The sequence below is a fragment of the Aquarana catesbeiana genome, linkage group LG04 (genome assembly GCF_042186555.1).
Source record: "Aquarana catesbeiana isolate 2022-GZ linkage group LG04, ASM4218655v1, whole genome shotgun sequence".
NCBI classification, from domain to species: domain Eukaryota; kingdom Metazoa; phylum Chordata; class Amphibia; order Anura; family Ranidae; genus Aquarana; species Aquarana catesbeiana.
In genome coordinates this window covers 185,990,814-186,006,688 of record NC_133327.1, presented here as the reverse complement: position 1 = coordinate 186,006,688, position 15,875 = coordinate 185,990,814, and the positions used below count along the sequence as shown (strand labels likewise).

Sequence of the window (15,875 nt, the reverse complement as noted above, 5' to 3'; positions counted from 1 at the left end):
AATCATTCTCGTGTGTGAGCCCGTGTCCCCCCCACCAATCATTCTCGTGTGTGAGCCCGTGTCCCCCCACCAATCATTCTCGTGTGTGAGCCGTGTCCCCCCCACCCATCATTCTCGTGTGTGAGCCCGTGTCCCCCCCACCCATCATTCTCGTGTGTATGTGTGAGCCCCCCCAATCATTCTGGTGTGTGAGCCGTGTCCCCCCACCCATCATTCGTGTGTGTGTGAGCCCCCCCAATCATTCTCGTGTGTGAGGCCGTGTCCCACCAACCCTCCTCCACAATGTACATTTCTATGTCCATGTCAGAGCTGATGGGAAATGTAAACTAAAGGTACTGGGGATTGCTTCTCTTCATACAGGAAAATGAGGATGATGGCTTTCATTTTTAACTTAAACCAATGAAACCAGTCACAAGAACAGGGCTGAGCAGGCTGGTGCTAAACTGATAATGCTGGAGTCGAGGTTGCTCGGAGGTCGGGCAATGTCGGAGTCAGGGGTTGGTTGGGCAGTGTCGGGGGTTGCTCGGAGGACGGGCAGTGTCGGGGGTTGCTTGGGGCATCTTTTGTCCCATTTTGGAGATTCCTCTTTAGTTCCTGTCCCATAGCCAAACAGGAAATGAGAGGAAACCCCCCCCCCCCCCCCCCCCAAAGTAAGGGAATCGTGGTGTGTCACCAGGACTAGTGTCTCCATTGGAAGATTTCTCCTCTTAGTTTTCTAATGTCAACCCAAAATTTAGGATTCCGTTTTTGCTTTCGATAATGATAAACAAATAGTGAGGAGCACAGATCAAAATTAAAACTGTCAGTTGTTCTAATCCTTCTCCCCTCTATCTAAAATAAAAATAGTTTAGTTACACTTTAACCACTAGCCAACCGGCCGCCGTCGTTCTGCTGCGGCATGTCGGCTCTCTCCCGCAAATTGCCGTAGCTGTACGTCAGCCCTTTTAAACAGCTAGAGCAAGCGCGCACCCCGCTGCGTGGCGGGGATGCTGTTGCACATGGCCGGCGGTCGCGATGACTGCCGGCTGTGCGCGTTCGCGGGCATGAGAGACAGAACGGGCATTTGTGTGTGTATAAACACACAAATCCCTGGTTTTGTCAGAAGAGGAAAGACAGATCATCTGTTCCTACTAGCTAGGAACAACGATCTTGGCTTCTCCTCTAGTCACTCCCATCCCACCACAGTAAAAAAACACACATGGGGGAACACATTTAACCCCTTGATCGCCAACTAGTGTTACCCCTTCCCTACCAGTGACTTTTACACAGTAATCGTTGCATTTTTATAAGACTGATTGCTGTATAAATGTCAGTGGTCCCAAAAGTGTCAAGTGTCCGATCTGTCTGCTGCAGTGTCACAGTTCCGATAAAAATCACTGATCGCCGCCATTACTTGTAAAAAAAAAAATAAATAATAATGCCATAAATCTATCCCCTATTTTGTAGATGCTATGTTTGTGCAAAGCAGTCAATATACGCTTATCGCAATTTTTTTTTTTTTTTGTCAAAAATATGTCGAAGAATATATATCGGTCTAAACTGATGAAGAAATTTGTTTTGTGTTTTTTTTTTTTTTTTTTTTTTTTTTTTTTCAAAATTGTCGCTTTTTTTTGTTTATAGCGCAAAAAATAAAAAACGCAGAGGTGATCATATTGCTATAATATCCAAAAAAAAATGTTTAGGACAATATGTATTCTACATATTTTTGGTAAAAATCGCAATAAGCATATATTGATTGGTTTACGTAAAAGTTATAGCGTCTACAAAATAGGGGATAGATTTATGGCATTTTTATTTATATTTTTACTAGTGATGGCGATGATCACCGATTTTTAGCGGGATTGCGGCTGAGAGATCGGACACTTTTGACACTTTTTGGGGACCAGTGACATTTATACAGTGATCAGTGCTATAAAAATACACTGATTACTGTATAAATGACACTGGCTGGGAAGGGGGTTAACCATGTTCCCTGGGAGGTGTTTCTAAAGGGTACTTTTACACTGGAGCTGTGCTGACATTCGCGGTAAAGTGCTGTTAGTTTTAGTGCTTTTTGCTAGCGGCTGAGGAAAAGGTTAAAAAACTGTTGCGATGCTGCCAAAGTGCTTTGCAGGTGCTTTCACACTGGGGAGGCAAGAGAGGCGCTATTTTTAGCGCTAAAATGCCTGAAAAGCGTCCCTGTGTGAAAGGGGTCTAGCTGTGGGGGGAGTGGACTTACAGGGAGTACAGAGAGATCGCTGTTCTTAATCACTAGGATCAGACGATCACTCTGTACTCCCCTGACAGAACGGGGATTTGTTTGTTTACATTGACAGATCCCCTTTCTTGCTCTCTGTGGAGCGATACACTTATTCTTTAAAGTTTTTTTTTTTTTCCCAAAAAAATGCGTTTTGAAAGACCACTGCTCAAATACAGTGACAAAAAATATTGCAACAACCGCTATTTTATTCTCTAGATTCTCTGCTAAAAAAAAATATATATATTTTAATGTTTGGGGGTTCTAAGTAATTTTCTAGCAAAAAAATTTTTTTTTTTTACTTGTAAACAACAATTGTCAGAAAAAGGCTTGGTCTTCAAGTTGTGGTTGTAAACATGAAATATGAACAAAGCATATTCCTCTGTAGTGTGTAATTGTCTCAATTAAGAGCACTAAGTGTCATTTCTGTCTGCTGCCTCATTCCTCTATCAGCATGAATCACTTCTGACAAGTTTTCCTGACACCAACAGAAAAAAGTTTGGCTGGAGCAACTTCTGGCAGATTGACAGCCTCAGTTCTGTTCCTGAGTGCTGTGTGAAGGGGGTGTGTCCCTTACCTCCAATCAGCTTTCAGACCTCTCCTCACTGAGCTCTGCAGAGTGTAACTTCAACTCCCCCCCCCCCCCCCCCTTTTTTTCTGGGAAATCGGACAAGCTTTATAAATTCTGTGCTTTGAATGCATGTAGAGAAGACTTCAGATAAACAGGTACAGCATATGTAGGAGGATTTGTTTCATTTCTGTGTATAACCTGAGGTCAATTACTTCACTGAGTATATGTAATTGCACCACTTTAAGTCACTGCACAGCAGTGTGGCTGCCAAGCTTGCTGTAGAGTGACATGCAGGCTATTCAGAGAGGTACGATATTATGCACACATGTTGACACTGCATTCTGGTGTGAACATTTCACAAAGAAAACAATTGTTTTCTATTTGTCTCTGCAGTTACCGGTGTTTATCCATGAGGAAAAATGCAGGTAATTTCATAGTATGAACAGGCCCTAAATCTGCTAACTCTTGCCATTCACCTATTCACTGTTGGATTTTTGTTTTTTGTTCAGCCAGCATAAAACCCTTTTCATCCACACCAACAAAGTGGATGTAGGAATCCCTCCTGCCAGGACATTGTATTCTGGAAGCTGCACCTGTAACTCGGAGTACACTGACCCGGTGGCTGCTGACCCTTGGACAGAAGTTGGTCCAATGAAGGCTAGGTTTACACTGATACGATGCGGGAAATGCACAGGAATCGCTGCGTTTCCCAAACCGCATAGCAATCTCACCGTTGTGTCCATGTGATCTACTGCGGGTGTCATAGGCAATGACACCCCCAAAAACAGGCCGCAAAACGTGGTGCGTTTGCCTGCATCGAATCATATGGGTATGAACACCCATGCACTCCGATTCTGGTGTGGCAAAAAAAAGGTGCTTGAACCTTTTTTTGTACAGGTGCCGTGCAAAATGATGGGCTCAAATCGCACCACATATTGTTGCACGTGATTTGCACAGGAATGCAGTGCGATACCTGTGCAAATCACATGCTATGTGACCGTGTCAACTGAGGCAAAGGAAGACTGACACACACTACTGGCATACTAGTTGTATATTTTTGCGTAGTTCCTACCCCCCCCCCCTTCAGTAAAGGAGCCAGTAAATGTCATTACTGACTCTGTCCATTTAGAACTGAGCAGCGTAAACTGTGTTTATGATGTCTGTTTATGAATGGAGAGGAGCCTGTCTCCTGTCCATTCATCTTCATTGCTGCTGAGGCTGCAGAGAAAGGGACTGGGGAATCTGTGTCCTTAGTTCCTTTCTCTGTCTCAAAGGGGAGCTGCCCCCCCCCCCCCCCCCCCAACCCCAACAGAGCTGATAAAAAAAAATAAATTATAATAATAAAAAAAAATATATAATAAATATTTAAAAGATAAAATTGTAAGAATAAGGCCCCTTTCACACGAGGCGGACTCCGCTTCTACGGAGCCCGCCTCGGTCCGCCGGCTTAGTGGCGGATCTGTCCGTTGATCTCCGCTGAGCCAGCGGATGACGGGTCCCCCTCTGCTCACTGAGCGGGGAGGGGCTTGTCAGGCGCCGCTGCCGCCTATGGAGGGATCGGATGAAAACGGACAGCATGTCCGTTTTCATCAGATCTCATCCGTTCTGATCCGCCAGCGACGGACCTAGACGTAGAGCCATCCGTCTGCTTTTAGCGGATCGGACCGGGTCGGATGTCAACGGACATGTCTCCGCTGACATCCGTCGCTCCATAGGCTAACATGGAGCGCCCGTTCAGGTCCGCCATCACTGACATAACTGACAGGCGGACCTGAATGGTCCGACCGCGTGAAAGGGGCCTAATATAAAGCCACTGGCTCTGTCCACCCCTTCTCCTTCCTCCTTCTCTTTCTTCTTTCTTCCTCTTTCTTCTTTCTTCCTCTTTCTTCTTTCTTCCTCTTTCTTCTTTCTTCCTCTATCTTCTTTCTTCTTTCTTTCTTCTTTCTTTCTTTTCTTCTTTCTTTCTTCTTTCTTTCTTTTCTTCTTTCTTTCTTTTCTTCTTTCTTTCTTCTTTCTTTCTTCTTTCTTTCTTCTTCTTCCATAAATTGTCACAATTTTATTTTTTCTCATTTATTTTTTCTTATTTTTAAAAAATAAACTACTGACACGTGTCCTCAGTGCTGCAAATTAGTGCCACTGTCACATTACATTAAAAAAATAGTATGAAAGGATGAAAATCCATTCCGTTTTCGTTAAAGAAGCAAAAATGTGAGGCAGGGACGTTTACATTCTCAACTTCCGGTTTCCACAGAGTTCCGCCTGCTTTCCCTGGATGGAGCCCGGCATTTGTAGATGGGAAGCTGTCCGAGTGGATGGTTAGACCACCAATGGCTGTTATCTGCAGCCTGTAGGGGAATGTTCTATTAGGATGGCGGCTTGGCTGTGTAGTTAGCCCTCTCACACCCTGCCTCTGTAGATGCATATGCCTGCAGTGCTGATTGGATCTCTAGTTCAGTGAGGTGAAGGCTGTGTCCAGGAAGATCGAGTGCTCTGATCACACTGATCCTACAAGGACTGTTTGTGGACACACTTCATACTGTTATATAGAGGCCCCCTGAAGGAGACCTCCTTGTCAATAGGCTTCACAGCTTGTCCACTACAGGAGATCACCACACTGTCTGATCTATATATTTTCTTAAAACAGACATGTTCACATCGCACATCGCTGGACTGTGGGACAGGTAAGTGTCTGTTTATTAAAAGTCAGCCGCTGCACTTTTTGTAGTTGCTGACTTTTAATAAACTAAATCTGCCTCTGCTGTGCATGTTTAAACCTTAATACCATAAATAATAGTAGATGTTTTACTCCAGGAATATATGAGTTTGTGAAAGAAATGCTTAGGTAATAATGCATTACAATTTAACTAAACATATTCAGTTTTAGATGAATAAAATTAGTTTTAGTCTACTAAAATGTACTGTAGGTTTAAGTCGATTAAATATGACTAAAACTAACATGGCATTTTAGTCAAAAGACTACGCCTAAAATGACATTGAAATTTTCTGCCAAAATGAACACTGCTGGACACACCTAGTACTGATGTGTGCACTGGGTGCGGAGTTACTCTGAAACCTTTAGTTGCACTTTGTGACACTTAAATGCCAGAGTGAGTGGAGGGAGGAATCCGCTGTGACAAACTATTGGTATGCAAACGTATGATTAGACATTCATTGTCCATGAAGTCACCAGGTTCACCATCTCATAAAGATCTATCTGCTTACAGGGAATTCTCTGTTCTTGTAATAAAATCTGGGCTTAGAATACTGCTGCATCACACCACGTTTTGCATCATGCATTTTTTTTTAAAGGGTTTGTATAACCATACCATATGTAACTTGGGTTGGATAGAGGGGGGGAAAAGATTAGAAAGCCTGCCAGTTTTCTTGCAGAGATTTACTCTCGCTTACTGTTACAACGCTTTTACCAGATAGGAAGTAAGGGAAAATCTTCCAGCAGCAATAAAGACCGAAATAAAAATGCTTTATGGAGAAGTGATCTCTGATTGGATGAGTTGGGTAGGCGGACGTTGAAGTTATGCTCGTCAAATCAGAGAATGCTTTGCATTCATTTGGAATATAACAGTCATGGCCAAAATTGTTGGCACCCCAGAAATTTTTCCAGAAAATCACGTATTTCTCAGAGAAAAGTATTGCAGTAACACATGTTTTGCTATACACATGTTTATTCTCTTTGTGTGTGTTGGAACAAAACAAAAAAAGGAGGAAAAAAAGCAAATTGGACATAATGTCACACAAAATTCCAAAAATGGGCTGGTCAAAATTCTTGGCACCCTTTCAAAATTGTGGAAAAATAAGATTGTTTCAAGCATGTGATGCTCCTTTAAACTCGGGGCAAGTAACAGGTGTGGGCAATATAAAAATCGCACCTGAAAACAGATAAAAAGGAGAGAAGTTTACTTAGACCCCTTTTCACACTGAGCCGCCTATAGCGTCGACGGTAAAACGCGGCTAATTTTAGCCGCGTTTTACCGTCGGATTTGCGGTGCATTTCAGCTGCTAGCAGGTCGCTTTTACCCCCCGCTAGTGGCTGAGAAAGGGTTAAAACCGCCCGCAATAGCGGCGTTTTGCCGGCGGTATCCCAGCGCTGCCCCATTGATTTCAATGGGGAGCAGCGGTGGAGGAGCGGTAAACACACCGCTCCAAAGAAGCTGCTGGCAGGACTTTTCCTGACGTCCTGCCAGCGCAGCGCTCCAGTGTGAAAGCCCTCGGGCTTTCACACTGGAAACAATGGAGCAGCTGTTTGAGGGTGGATTGCAGGCGCTATTTTTAACACTATAGCTCCTGCAAAACGCCCTTGGTGTGAAAGGAGTCTTAGTCTTTGCATTGTGTGTTTGTGTGTGCCACACTAAGCATGGACAACAGAGGAGAAGATAACTGTCTGAGGACTTGAGAACCAAAATTGTGGAAAAATATCAACAATCTCAAGGTTACAAGTCCATCTCCAGATTTGCCTTTGTCAACAGTGCGCAACATTATCAAGAAGTTTGCAACCCATGGCACTGTTGCTAATAACTCTGGGCGTGGACGGAAGAGAAAAATTGATGAAAGGTTGCAACGCAGGATAGTCCGGATGGTGGATAGGCAGCCCCAAACAAGTTCCAAAGAAATTCAAACTGTCCTGCAGGCTCAGGGAGCATCAGTGTCAGAACGAACTATCTGTCGACATGTAAATGAAATGAAACGCTATGGCAGGAAAACCCCACTGCTGACAGAGACATAAAATAAAATAAGCAAGACTACAGTTTGCCAAAATGTACTTGAGTAAGCAAAAATCCTTCTGGAAAAACTTCTTGTGGACAGATGAGACCAAGATAGAGCTTTTTTGGAAATGAGGCCTACGAAGAAAAGACCACAGTACCTACAATGAAATATGGTGGAGGTTCAATGATATTTTGGGGTTGTTTTGCTGCCTCTGGCACTGGGTGCCCTGAATGTGTGCAAGGCATCATGAAATCTGAGGATTACCAAAGGATTTTGGGTCGCATTGTAGAGCCCAGTGTCAGAAAGCTGGGTTTGCATCCGAGATCTTGGGTCCTCCAGCAGGACAATGACCCCAAACATACGTCAAAAAGCACCCAGAAATGGAGCAGTTTGCAAAGGAAGAGTGGTCCAAAATTCTGGGTGAGAGGTGTAAGAAGCTTATTGATGGTTATAGGAAGTGACTGATTTCAGTTATTTTTTCCAAAGGGTGTGCAATCAAATATTAAGTTAAGGGTGCCAAGAATTTTGACCAGCCCATTTTTGGAGTTTTGTGTGACATTATGTCCAATTTGCTTTTTTTTTTCCCCTCCCTTTTTTTGTTTTGTTCCAATACACACAAAGGGAATAAACATGTATAGCAAAATGTGTTGCTGCAATACTTTTCTGTGAGAAATACTTGATTTTCTGGAAAAATTTCTGGGGTCCCAAAAATTCTATCTATCTATCTATCTATCTATCTATCTATCTATCTATCTATCTATCTATCTATCTATCTATCTATCTATCTATCTATCTATCTATCTATCTATCTATCTATCTATCTATCTATCTATCTATCATGTGTGTGCTTGTGGAAATTAACCAATATGAAGAATACAATAAATAAAAAAACAAGATGTAAAGTTTTTTGCGACTGGCGGCAGACCTCCTTTGTTCACAACAAGACCCAGGAGCAAGTGGAGATCACTGAAAGGGGGGTGCCTACTTTAATGAATTCCATGGGGATCAGCCAGGTATGGTATATACGTGGTTGCATTGGTCCAATAACTGGAATTGTTCTTTAGACCCCATTCACACTTGTCATGTGACTTTGATGTCCAAAGTCACATGACAAGTCACACAAGTTGTAACTCATGTTGTCCAAGAATAGCTATTTTATATGTGTGATTTAGTCGCACATGCACTAGTTTGGCCCAACTTTCATGCAGCTTGAGGGCCAATAATTTCAATGTTAACTTTCAAAAGTTGCATAAAAGTTGTACCTGAATGTTTTACATGCAACAGTGGGTCCGACTTTGCCGAAAGACAGCAAATCGCATGCAAGTCACACTCATTCAAAGTTGCATCAAAGTCACACAAGTGTGAATGGAGCCTTAGTTATAAAATCCACTGGTAAATGATAGCAGGCTGGAGATCAATTTTCTCTTTGTATTGTGTTTGAGCAATAAAAACGATTATTCAAAGAATAAAACAGAAGAACTCTTTAACGTTTGGTCTTTTTTGTGGGGGGACTAATTTTTCAAAAAAACATTATTTTTGTAATTTGTAAACTCTGCATACCAGTTACAGACAATTTTGATTTGATTGGCTGTGGGGATAGGACGATATCTCTGGCCATGTGGTCCTATCACCCCAGTTCAGTTGATGGTTTTGTACTAGCCTGCCATTTCCCTGGATAACAATGGTATCGCTTATGTATGGAATGAACATGCGTGTCTGGAAGTGAAAAAAAAACAATCACCGATTTTTATAACTTTCCATAACGTGAAATCTTCTTTTTTTTTGTATGTGTAGATTTGCCTGGGAGTTTTGTCTATTTTCCCAGATAGGTCATCAGTTCAGCACAGTATCTAATTCTGCAGTGTCCATCCAGGGAAATCATCTCCCAAACTGTGATTTTCAGTAAATGCCTGTACTCAGAAAAAAGATATTTTAAGAATGTAGGGCATTTTATGATCAAGCAGATTACCTTACTCTACGGCTTTCTGCACAATTGTATCCTTTGTGTGTGAACCTACTGCTTTCCCAGGCGTGTTTCCCTAGGGAATGGAATGATAAAGAATAAGGCAAGTACGTGTGTGGCCCATGAAGGGTATTGGAGGGACAGTAACACAAAAGGGCAAAGACAGGCAGGTTCTAAGCATAGCCACATAACCCTAAAAGTAATTTTCTGGTCTCAAGAAATCCCTGATAATGTATCCATCTTCAACCCCTTGGGCCATCCGCACAGTGGCCTCTTGGCGCCTGGTCCTTGGCGCAGAGGGGCCGCATATTTGCGTGAATAAATATCCAAACGGTGCACTCCTGACAGTTACCAGCACCTAACTGAAAGCTCCCCGGGTGTTTTCAGATTACGTGACCGCTGTTACAGCCAGTCACGATGGTTACGTGCTCTTAAGTCCCGGTGTCATAAACCTCTTAAAGGCCTGGGAGGCGCTGGTGTGAAGAGGTTAACAATGCCCCCCCCCCCCAATATGGGAAATATATTTTCAGTAATTATCCAGAAATTATTATAACAAATATTAGCCAGAAAAAAGTAAACCGTGGCAATAGTAGAGTTTTCACCACACTAGGGGTCCACATAAAAGTCAGTTCTGTTACATTTGGTTGTCTGTAGAAAAGGGCCCCCTACATTGACAGTCAGTGGGAGCAGCCTCCCCTTACATTAGTGACCAATGACAGAAGCACCTCTTCAAGTGGTAGTAAACCTAAGGGAAAAAAAAAATTCTGCAAGGTAAAGGCATAATCTGCTAGTATGCATTGTATACTAGCACATCATGAAGGACTTGCCTTGAAAGGAAGCCCTCCAGTTGCACGCTGACACCACTGACAGGGCTTCCATCTTCACCTGGTCTTCGTTCCGGGTTCTCGGGCTCCAGCCGCTTGAATGGCAGAGCCACGCGGAAGTCGCAGCTGTGGTACAGAGCTCTGAAGGAAAGGCATGAGTATGCTGTTCGTTCATAGCACATGCGCCAGTGACCTTAGCAGCTGCCAAACGGGAATATCTCCTAAATGGTGCACATTTAGGAGATATTCATTTTACCTACAGCTAAGCTTTATATATACTTAGCTGTAGGTTAAAAAAATCACGAAGCAGCGTTTACTACCACTTTTAATCCTGGTGGTCATGGTAGTTGTCCCCTGCATTGGTGATTAGGGATGAGCCCGATGTTCAACTCGAACATTGGGTGTTTGCCGAACAGCGAACAATATGTTCACGACAAATTCCAAAGCCGGGGAACGCTGTTAAAGTCTTTGGGACACTAAAATTAAAAACCAAAAGTGCTAATTCTAAAGGCTTATATGCAAGTTATTGCCATAAAGTGTTTAGGGACATGGGTCCTGCCCCAGGGGACATGGATCAATGCAAAAAAAGTTTTCAAAACGGCCGTTCTTTCAGGAGAAGTGATTTTAACCGCTTCAGCCCCAGAGGATTTTACCCCCTTCCTGACCAGAGCGTTTCTTGCGATTCAGCATTGCGTCGCTTTAACTGACAATTGCACTGGAGGCTTCTCACTGCACACCAACAACTTTATTATAGCGCAGCTGGTGGTGTAAACAAACCTAAGAGACTACAAAAAACCTTTCTTATGTAAACTGTTTAGTCCCATCACCCCCCATGTAACGCAGATGAAAAAAGGCAGACCTGTTTGTCCAGCCTGTATGACAACTATGAAGGCCCTCATAGATGCCATGGATGATGTGTAGACATGGTGGGACAGAGTATGTTGCTTGCATGAATAAAAGGTGAAAATAAAGAAAAAAGCCTGACAAAAAAAAACCAATGCAGCTAGTACATCTGAGGATTGGTAAGCTGCAGTCATTACATTACATACACTTTTTATTTTTGATGTAATTGTGCTTTAACCCGTGTGTTTGTTTTTGTGTGTGGTTTTTTTTTTTTTTTTTTTTTTTACAATCACATTTTTCTGCGTTCAGATCCTCTGCTTTGTAAAAGATATGAGTGTCAGCATCTCCTGTTTTGACACCCTGAATCAGATTCCCCTGAGCCCCACTAAGCATCATTTTCCTTTGCTCTAGTCTTTTAGAACCGAGCTTTTAGTTTCTTAATGGGTTCTGAAATCTACTCAAAAATGACCGATGACAGGTTTACTTCCATTGTTTCTCTATATCTGCTTTTTGTATATTTATAACCAAGATATTCGTTGTTTCATATGTTTTTTTTTTTTTTTTTGTTTTTGTTTTTTTCTTCTAGTATGCCTCTACTGGGTGCTCTTTGTCTCTCCATCACACTGAAAAACCTGAACATGAGGACATCTGTGAATATCGTCCCTACTCCTGTCCTTGCCCTGGAGCCTCCTGCAAATGGCAGGGTTCACTGGAAGCAGTCATGCCGCACCTAACACATGCCCACAAAAGCATCACTACTCTCCAGGGTGAAGACATAGTCTTCCTTGCAACAGACATTAACTTACCGGGAGCTGTTGACTGGGTGATGATGCAGTTTTGCTTCAGCCACCATTTCATGTTGGTGCTGGAGAAACAGGAGAAATACGAAGGTCACCAACAGTTTTTTGCCATTGTCCTCTTGATCGGCACACGGAAACAAGCTGAAAACTTTGCCTACAGACTTGAACTCAATGGGAACCGAAGGCGGTTAACCTGGGAGGCCACCCCAAGGTCCATTCACGATGGGGTGGCAGCAGCCATCATGAACAGTGATTGCTTGGTTTTTGATACTGCAATTGCACATCTGTTTGCTGATAATGGGAACTTGGGCATCAATGTGACCATATCTACTTGTTGTCCGTGATCCTTGATGTTTTTTGTTGGAAAACATATTTCAGTGGCCACGTCGGTGCTGTCCATTTTATTTTTATTACAGTGAACTTACTTTTTCAACAAGCATCTTATAGAAGCATTGCCAACATTTTGTAGAGACTTTTTTAGTTGTAAATAATGAGGCTGTGAATTGGTAACCTGAAGAACGTCATAAGAACTATCTTTTACTTAAATTATTTTCTGAAAAAAAAAAATGGATGTACTCTTTGATTGTCAAATAGAGGACTATATCATGAAACTACGGTACAGCAGGTGAAAGTGTAGCATTGTTGTATGATGCAGACATGTACATTTCTGTAGGTGTGTAAAGAAGCTGGATCACAGTCAGCAGAATATGCTGGGTTATATTTTTATGAACCATTTATTGACCAAGCTTTTATCTGAATGTGCACTTATCTTTTATTTATAGGTTAGTTTGTTTACCTTTACCTGGGCTTTTGTATGAAAACTGAAGGAAAGGGTTGTCCACAGAAACCAATAGGAGGGTTGCTTGCATATTCCCAATATTTATTTTAAAAAAAAAAAAAAAAAAAAACATGTGGTAGATTTATTAAAACTGAAGCGGTCAAAATCTGGTGCAGCTGTGCCTGGTAGCCAATCGGCTTCTAACTTCAGCTTGTTCTATTAAGCTTTGACAAAAAGCTGGAAGCTGATTGTTTTTTTTTATGCAGAGCTACACCAGGTTTTGCACTTTCCATTTTTAGTAAATCAACCTCATGCTATCTGGCTGCTGTGGCCAACACCTCTACTTTTTCTTTTCCGCCAGCTTGTTTTAAAGCTGAACTCCAGGCAAACGGCTAAATTACGCAGATGAATATTTAGTTTTACCTGCCAAAGGATTTTCAGTTCTGTGCAGCCACCAGACAACACAGCCTGGTCCTCTAACTTCACTGCAGCACAATTTGGTCAACTTCATTGGGTCTAAATGCAGTCCCAGCTGGCCTACTGAACAATGAAGCAGTAGCAGCACACTGATGAGCCATCACTTTCCACCTGTCAGGGTGCTCATTGTTGATGTACAACAAGCAAACAGCAAGGCATTGTTGGCTTCTCATGCTTGGCTGTGTCTCACCCAGTCAGAGTGCTGCTTTACAGAAGGTGGATAACGACAAAACTTCAGGTACTTTTCACTAGTTGCAATTGAAATATTTTTAATAATGAATACATGTATGCATTAATTTGGTGTTATCTTATCTTGTATCTGCCTGGAGTTCAGCTTAAATGAAGCCTGTTGTGTCTACCCCTTGCCTACCAGTGGTGAGTATACAGAGAGCATCTTTTCACCTCCCTCCATGGGATAATACTGACTAGCTCCAGACTTGAATGGAAAGAGGCTATACACACAGCTACAAGGTTTGGCAGTATCACAATATGTCATCTGGATATGTGCAGGCAAGTGTTTTTCTTCTGTGTCTTCCGTTTTTGTTTCATAGATGGACACTTGTGTAGAGAGGTCGTTAACTTCTTTGCAGTAAACTTTTTGTATGCACACAGCTGCTAATTAAGAGCCGATTCTGCAACAGGAAAAAGAAGATTATAACATCTGTGCTACTGGTTAGAAAGCAAAGGTCTCTGGGAAAGACACTAGCAAGCTTTGTCTAATCAAATACATATTTGGTTGTTAAATATGTGCATATGAGAGGAAAAAAATGTCCCAGCAAGAGCAAATCCACTAAGCCTGAATATAATGCCCATCTCTCCAAATACCTCATTTTTTCATTAAAGCTGCTTTTTCATAGCACCCTAGGAAAATAAACCAGCATTTAACCCTTTGCCAAATGGGAGGAGATTCACTGGAATTACTTACTTTAACATTGCTCTAATTTGGATGCCACCTTCCTCAACCTTTATTGTTCTCTGAAATAAGAAGAAAACTTTTTTTTTTTTTTAATTTATAAAACCGCATTTTTCAACAACTGAGCTTTTAGACCCCTTTCACACTGTGCCGTCAGCAGTAAAGCGGCGCTATTTTTAGTGCCACTTTACTGTCGTTTTAGCGGCGCTATTCGGCTGCTAGCGGGGGTGGATTTAACCCCCCCCGCTAGTGGCCAAAAAGGGGTTTAATCCGCCAACAGAACGCCACCGGAGCGACATTTTGCCGGCAGTATCGCAGCGCTGCCCCATTGATTTCAATGGGGAGCAGCAGTGGAGGAGCGGTGAGACCACCGCTCCAAAGAAGCTGCTGGCAGGACTTTTTCTGATGCCCTGCCAGCGCACCGCTCCAGTGTGAAAGCCCTCCGGCTTTCACATTGGAGTGAATAGAGCAGCTGTTTTAGGGCAGTTTGCAGGCGCTATTTTTAACGTTATAGCGCCTGCAAAACGCTCCAGTGTGAAAGGGTTCTAATAGTTGCTTTATTTATTTTTGTACTTTGTTGGTAGACCAGAAGGGTATGCCAGTAGGATCAGTTCACTAAAGCACAGCAAATGTGACCTTTCACTAAGGGTTGAAATATACTTTTACACAGCGGTGCTTTGGTGCACAAAATTGGAGAAGTGTAAATAGGCCCTACAGGTGTTTTAGCACAAATTAGCTGTATTTAATACATGCACAAAATAATATTTTGTATGTCAATTTTTAGCTCAAATGGATTTTCATTCCTTTTAAAATGTCAGCACCTTCTGAGGCTTTATATATTGTCTATTGAGACTAGAAAATAGAGCCTTTTTATCGTGAGTTTGGAAAACAAATTTATGGGAAATGGTGATTTAAAACTATTTTACGTGGGAAAAATTATTTTATACCTATGCAACATTATGTGAAGTGAATGTTTAAAAAAAAAAAAAAATGAAACACAAATAAAGTAACACTTTATGCAGCTCAGTCACCCTAAAGCTGGGGTTCACACTGATGCGCTGCAGTTTGGCTGCAGCAACAGCGTATCTGTGTTTTTTGTGTGTTTTATCCCCAGTCCCATAGACTTCTATTAGGTACGTTTTTCTGAAAGTGCACAAAAAATCTGGCATGATGCATCTTTGGTGCTCTTTCAGAAGACGATGGCAAAATGGCACGAAAACTGTGGGTATATCCACGCTGCAGGAAAACCGAAGTGCCCCAGTGTGAACCTGACCTGAAGTGCTTAACTTTAACCTTCCATTTTTTGTGCTTGTTTAATTAATTGAAAAAAATGAGCAGTTAAAGCCTAACTGCATCTTTTAAACTATTTCCGTTACTAATTGCTGTAGCCGCTGTCAGCACTGTATGCAACATTAACTACCTACAGTACACAGCGCTGTGTTTCGACATTAACAAAATCCGCCTACCTCTCTACCGGAATTGGGGCTTCCCATCTGCTGCCTGAAAGAAAAATAAATTTGGGCTGAGTCCTCCTTGGCCCTTCACATTTGCAGCTATTTAAAGTGAATTGGGAAAACTGAGTTAGACCTCTTCCACACGGGGCAGACTCCACCTGAACACCAGGGAGTCTGTCTGTCTGTTGATCCCCTCTCTGCTGAGCAGTCAGATGGCAGGTCTGTGTCTGCTCTGCTGATGCAGAGCAGACAGTCCATTCTTCTCTATGGGTGGTCGGATTTAAACGTACCACC

At 42.3% G+C, this 15,875-nt stretch overlaps 1 protein-coding gene across 1 annotated transcript in view; it reads left to right on the top strand.

The window, feature by feature from the left end:
• Window positions 1–15,123, top strand: part of SIAH2 (siah E3 ubiquitin protein ligase 2) — a 24,135-nt gene extending 9,012 nt beyond the window's left edge. The window contains exon 2 of the mRNA XM_073625990.1: window positions 11,746–15,123. Within this exon, the coding sequence (XP_073482091.1) occupies window positions 11,746–12,303 (558 nt within the window). The 3' untranslated portion in view covers window positions 12,304–15,123. The remainder of the gene's footprint in view (window positions 1–11,745) is intronic.
• The last annotated feature ends 752 nt before the right edge of the window (window positions 15,124–15,875 follow it).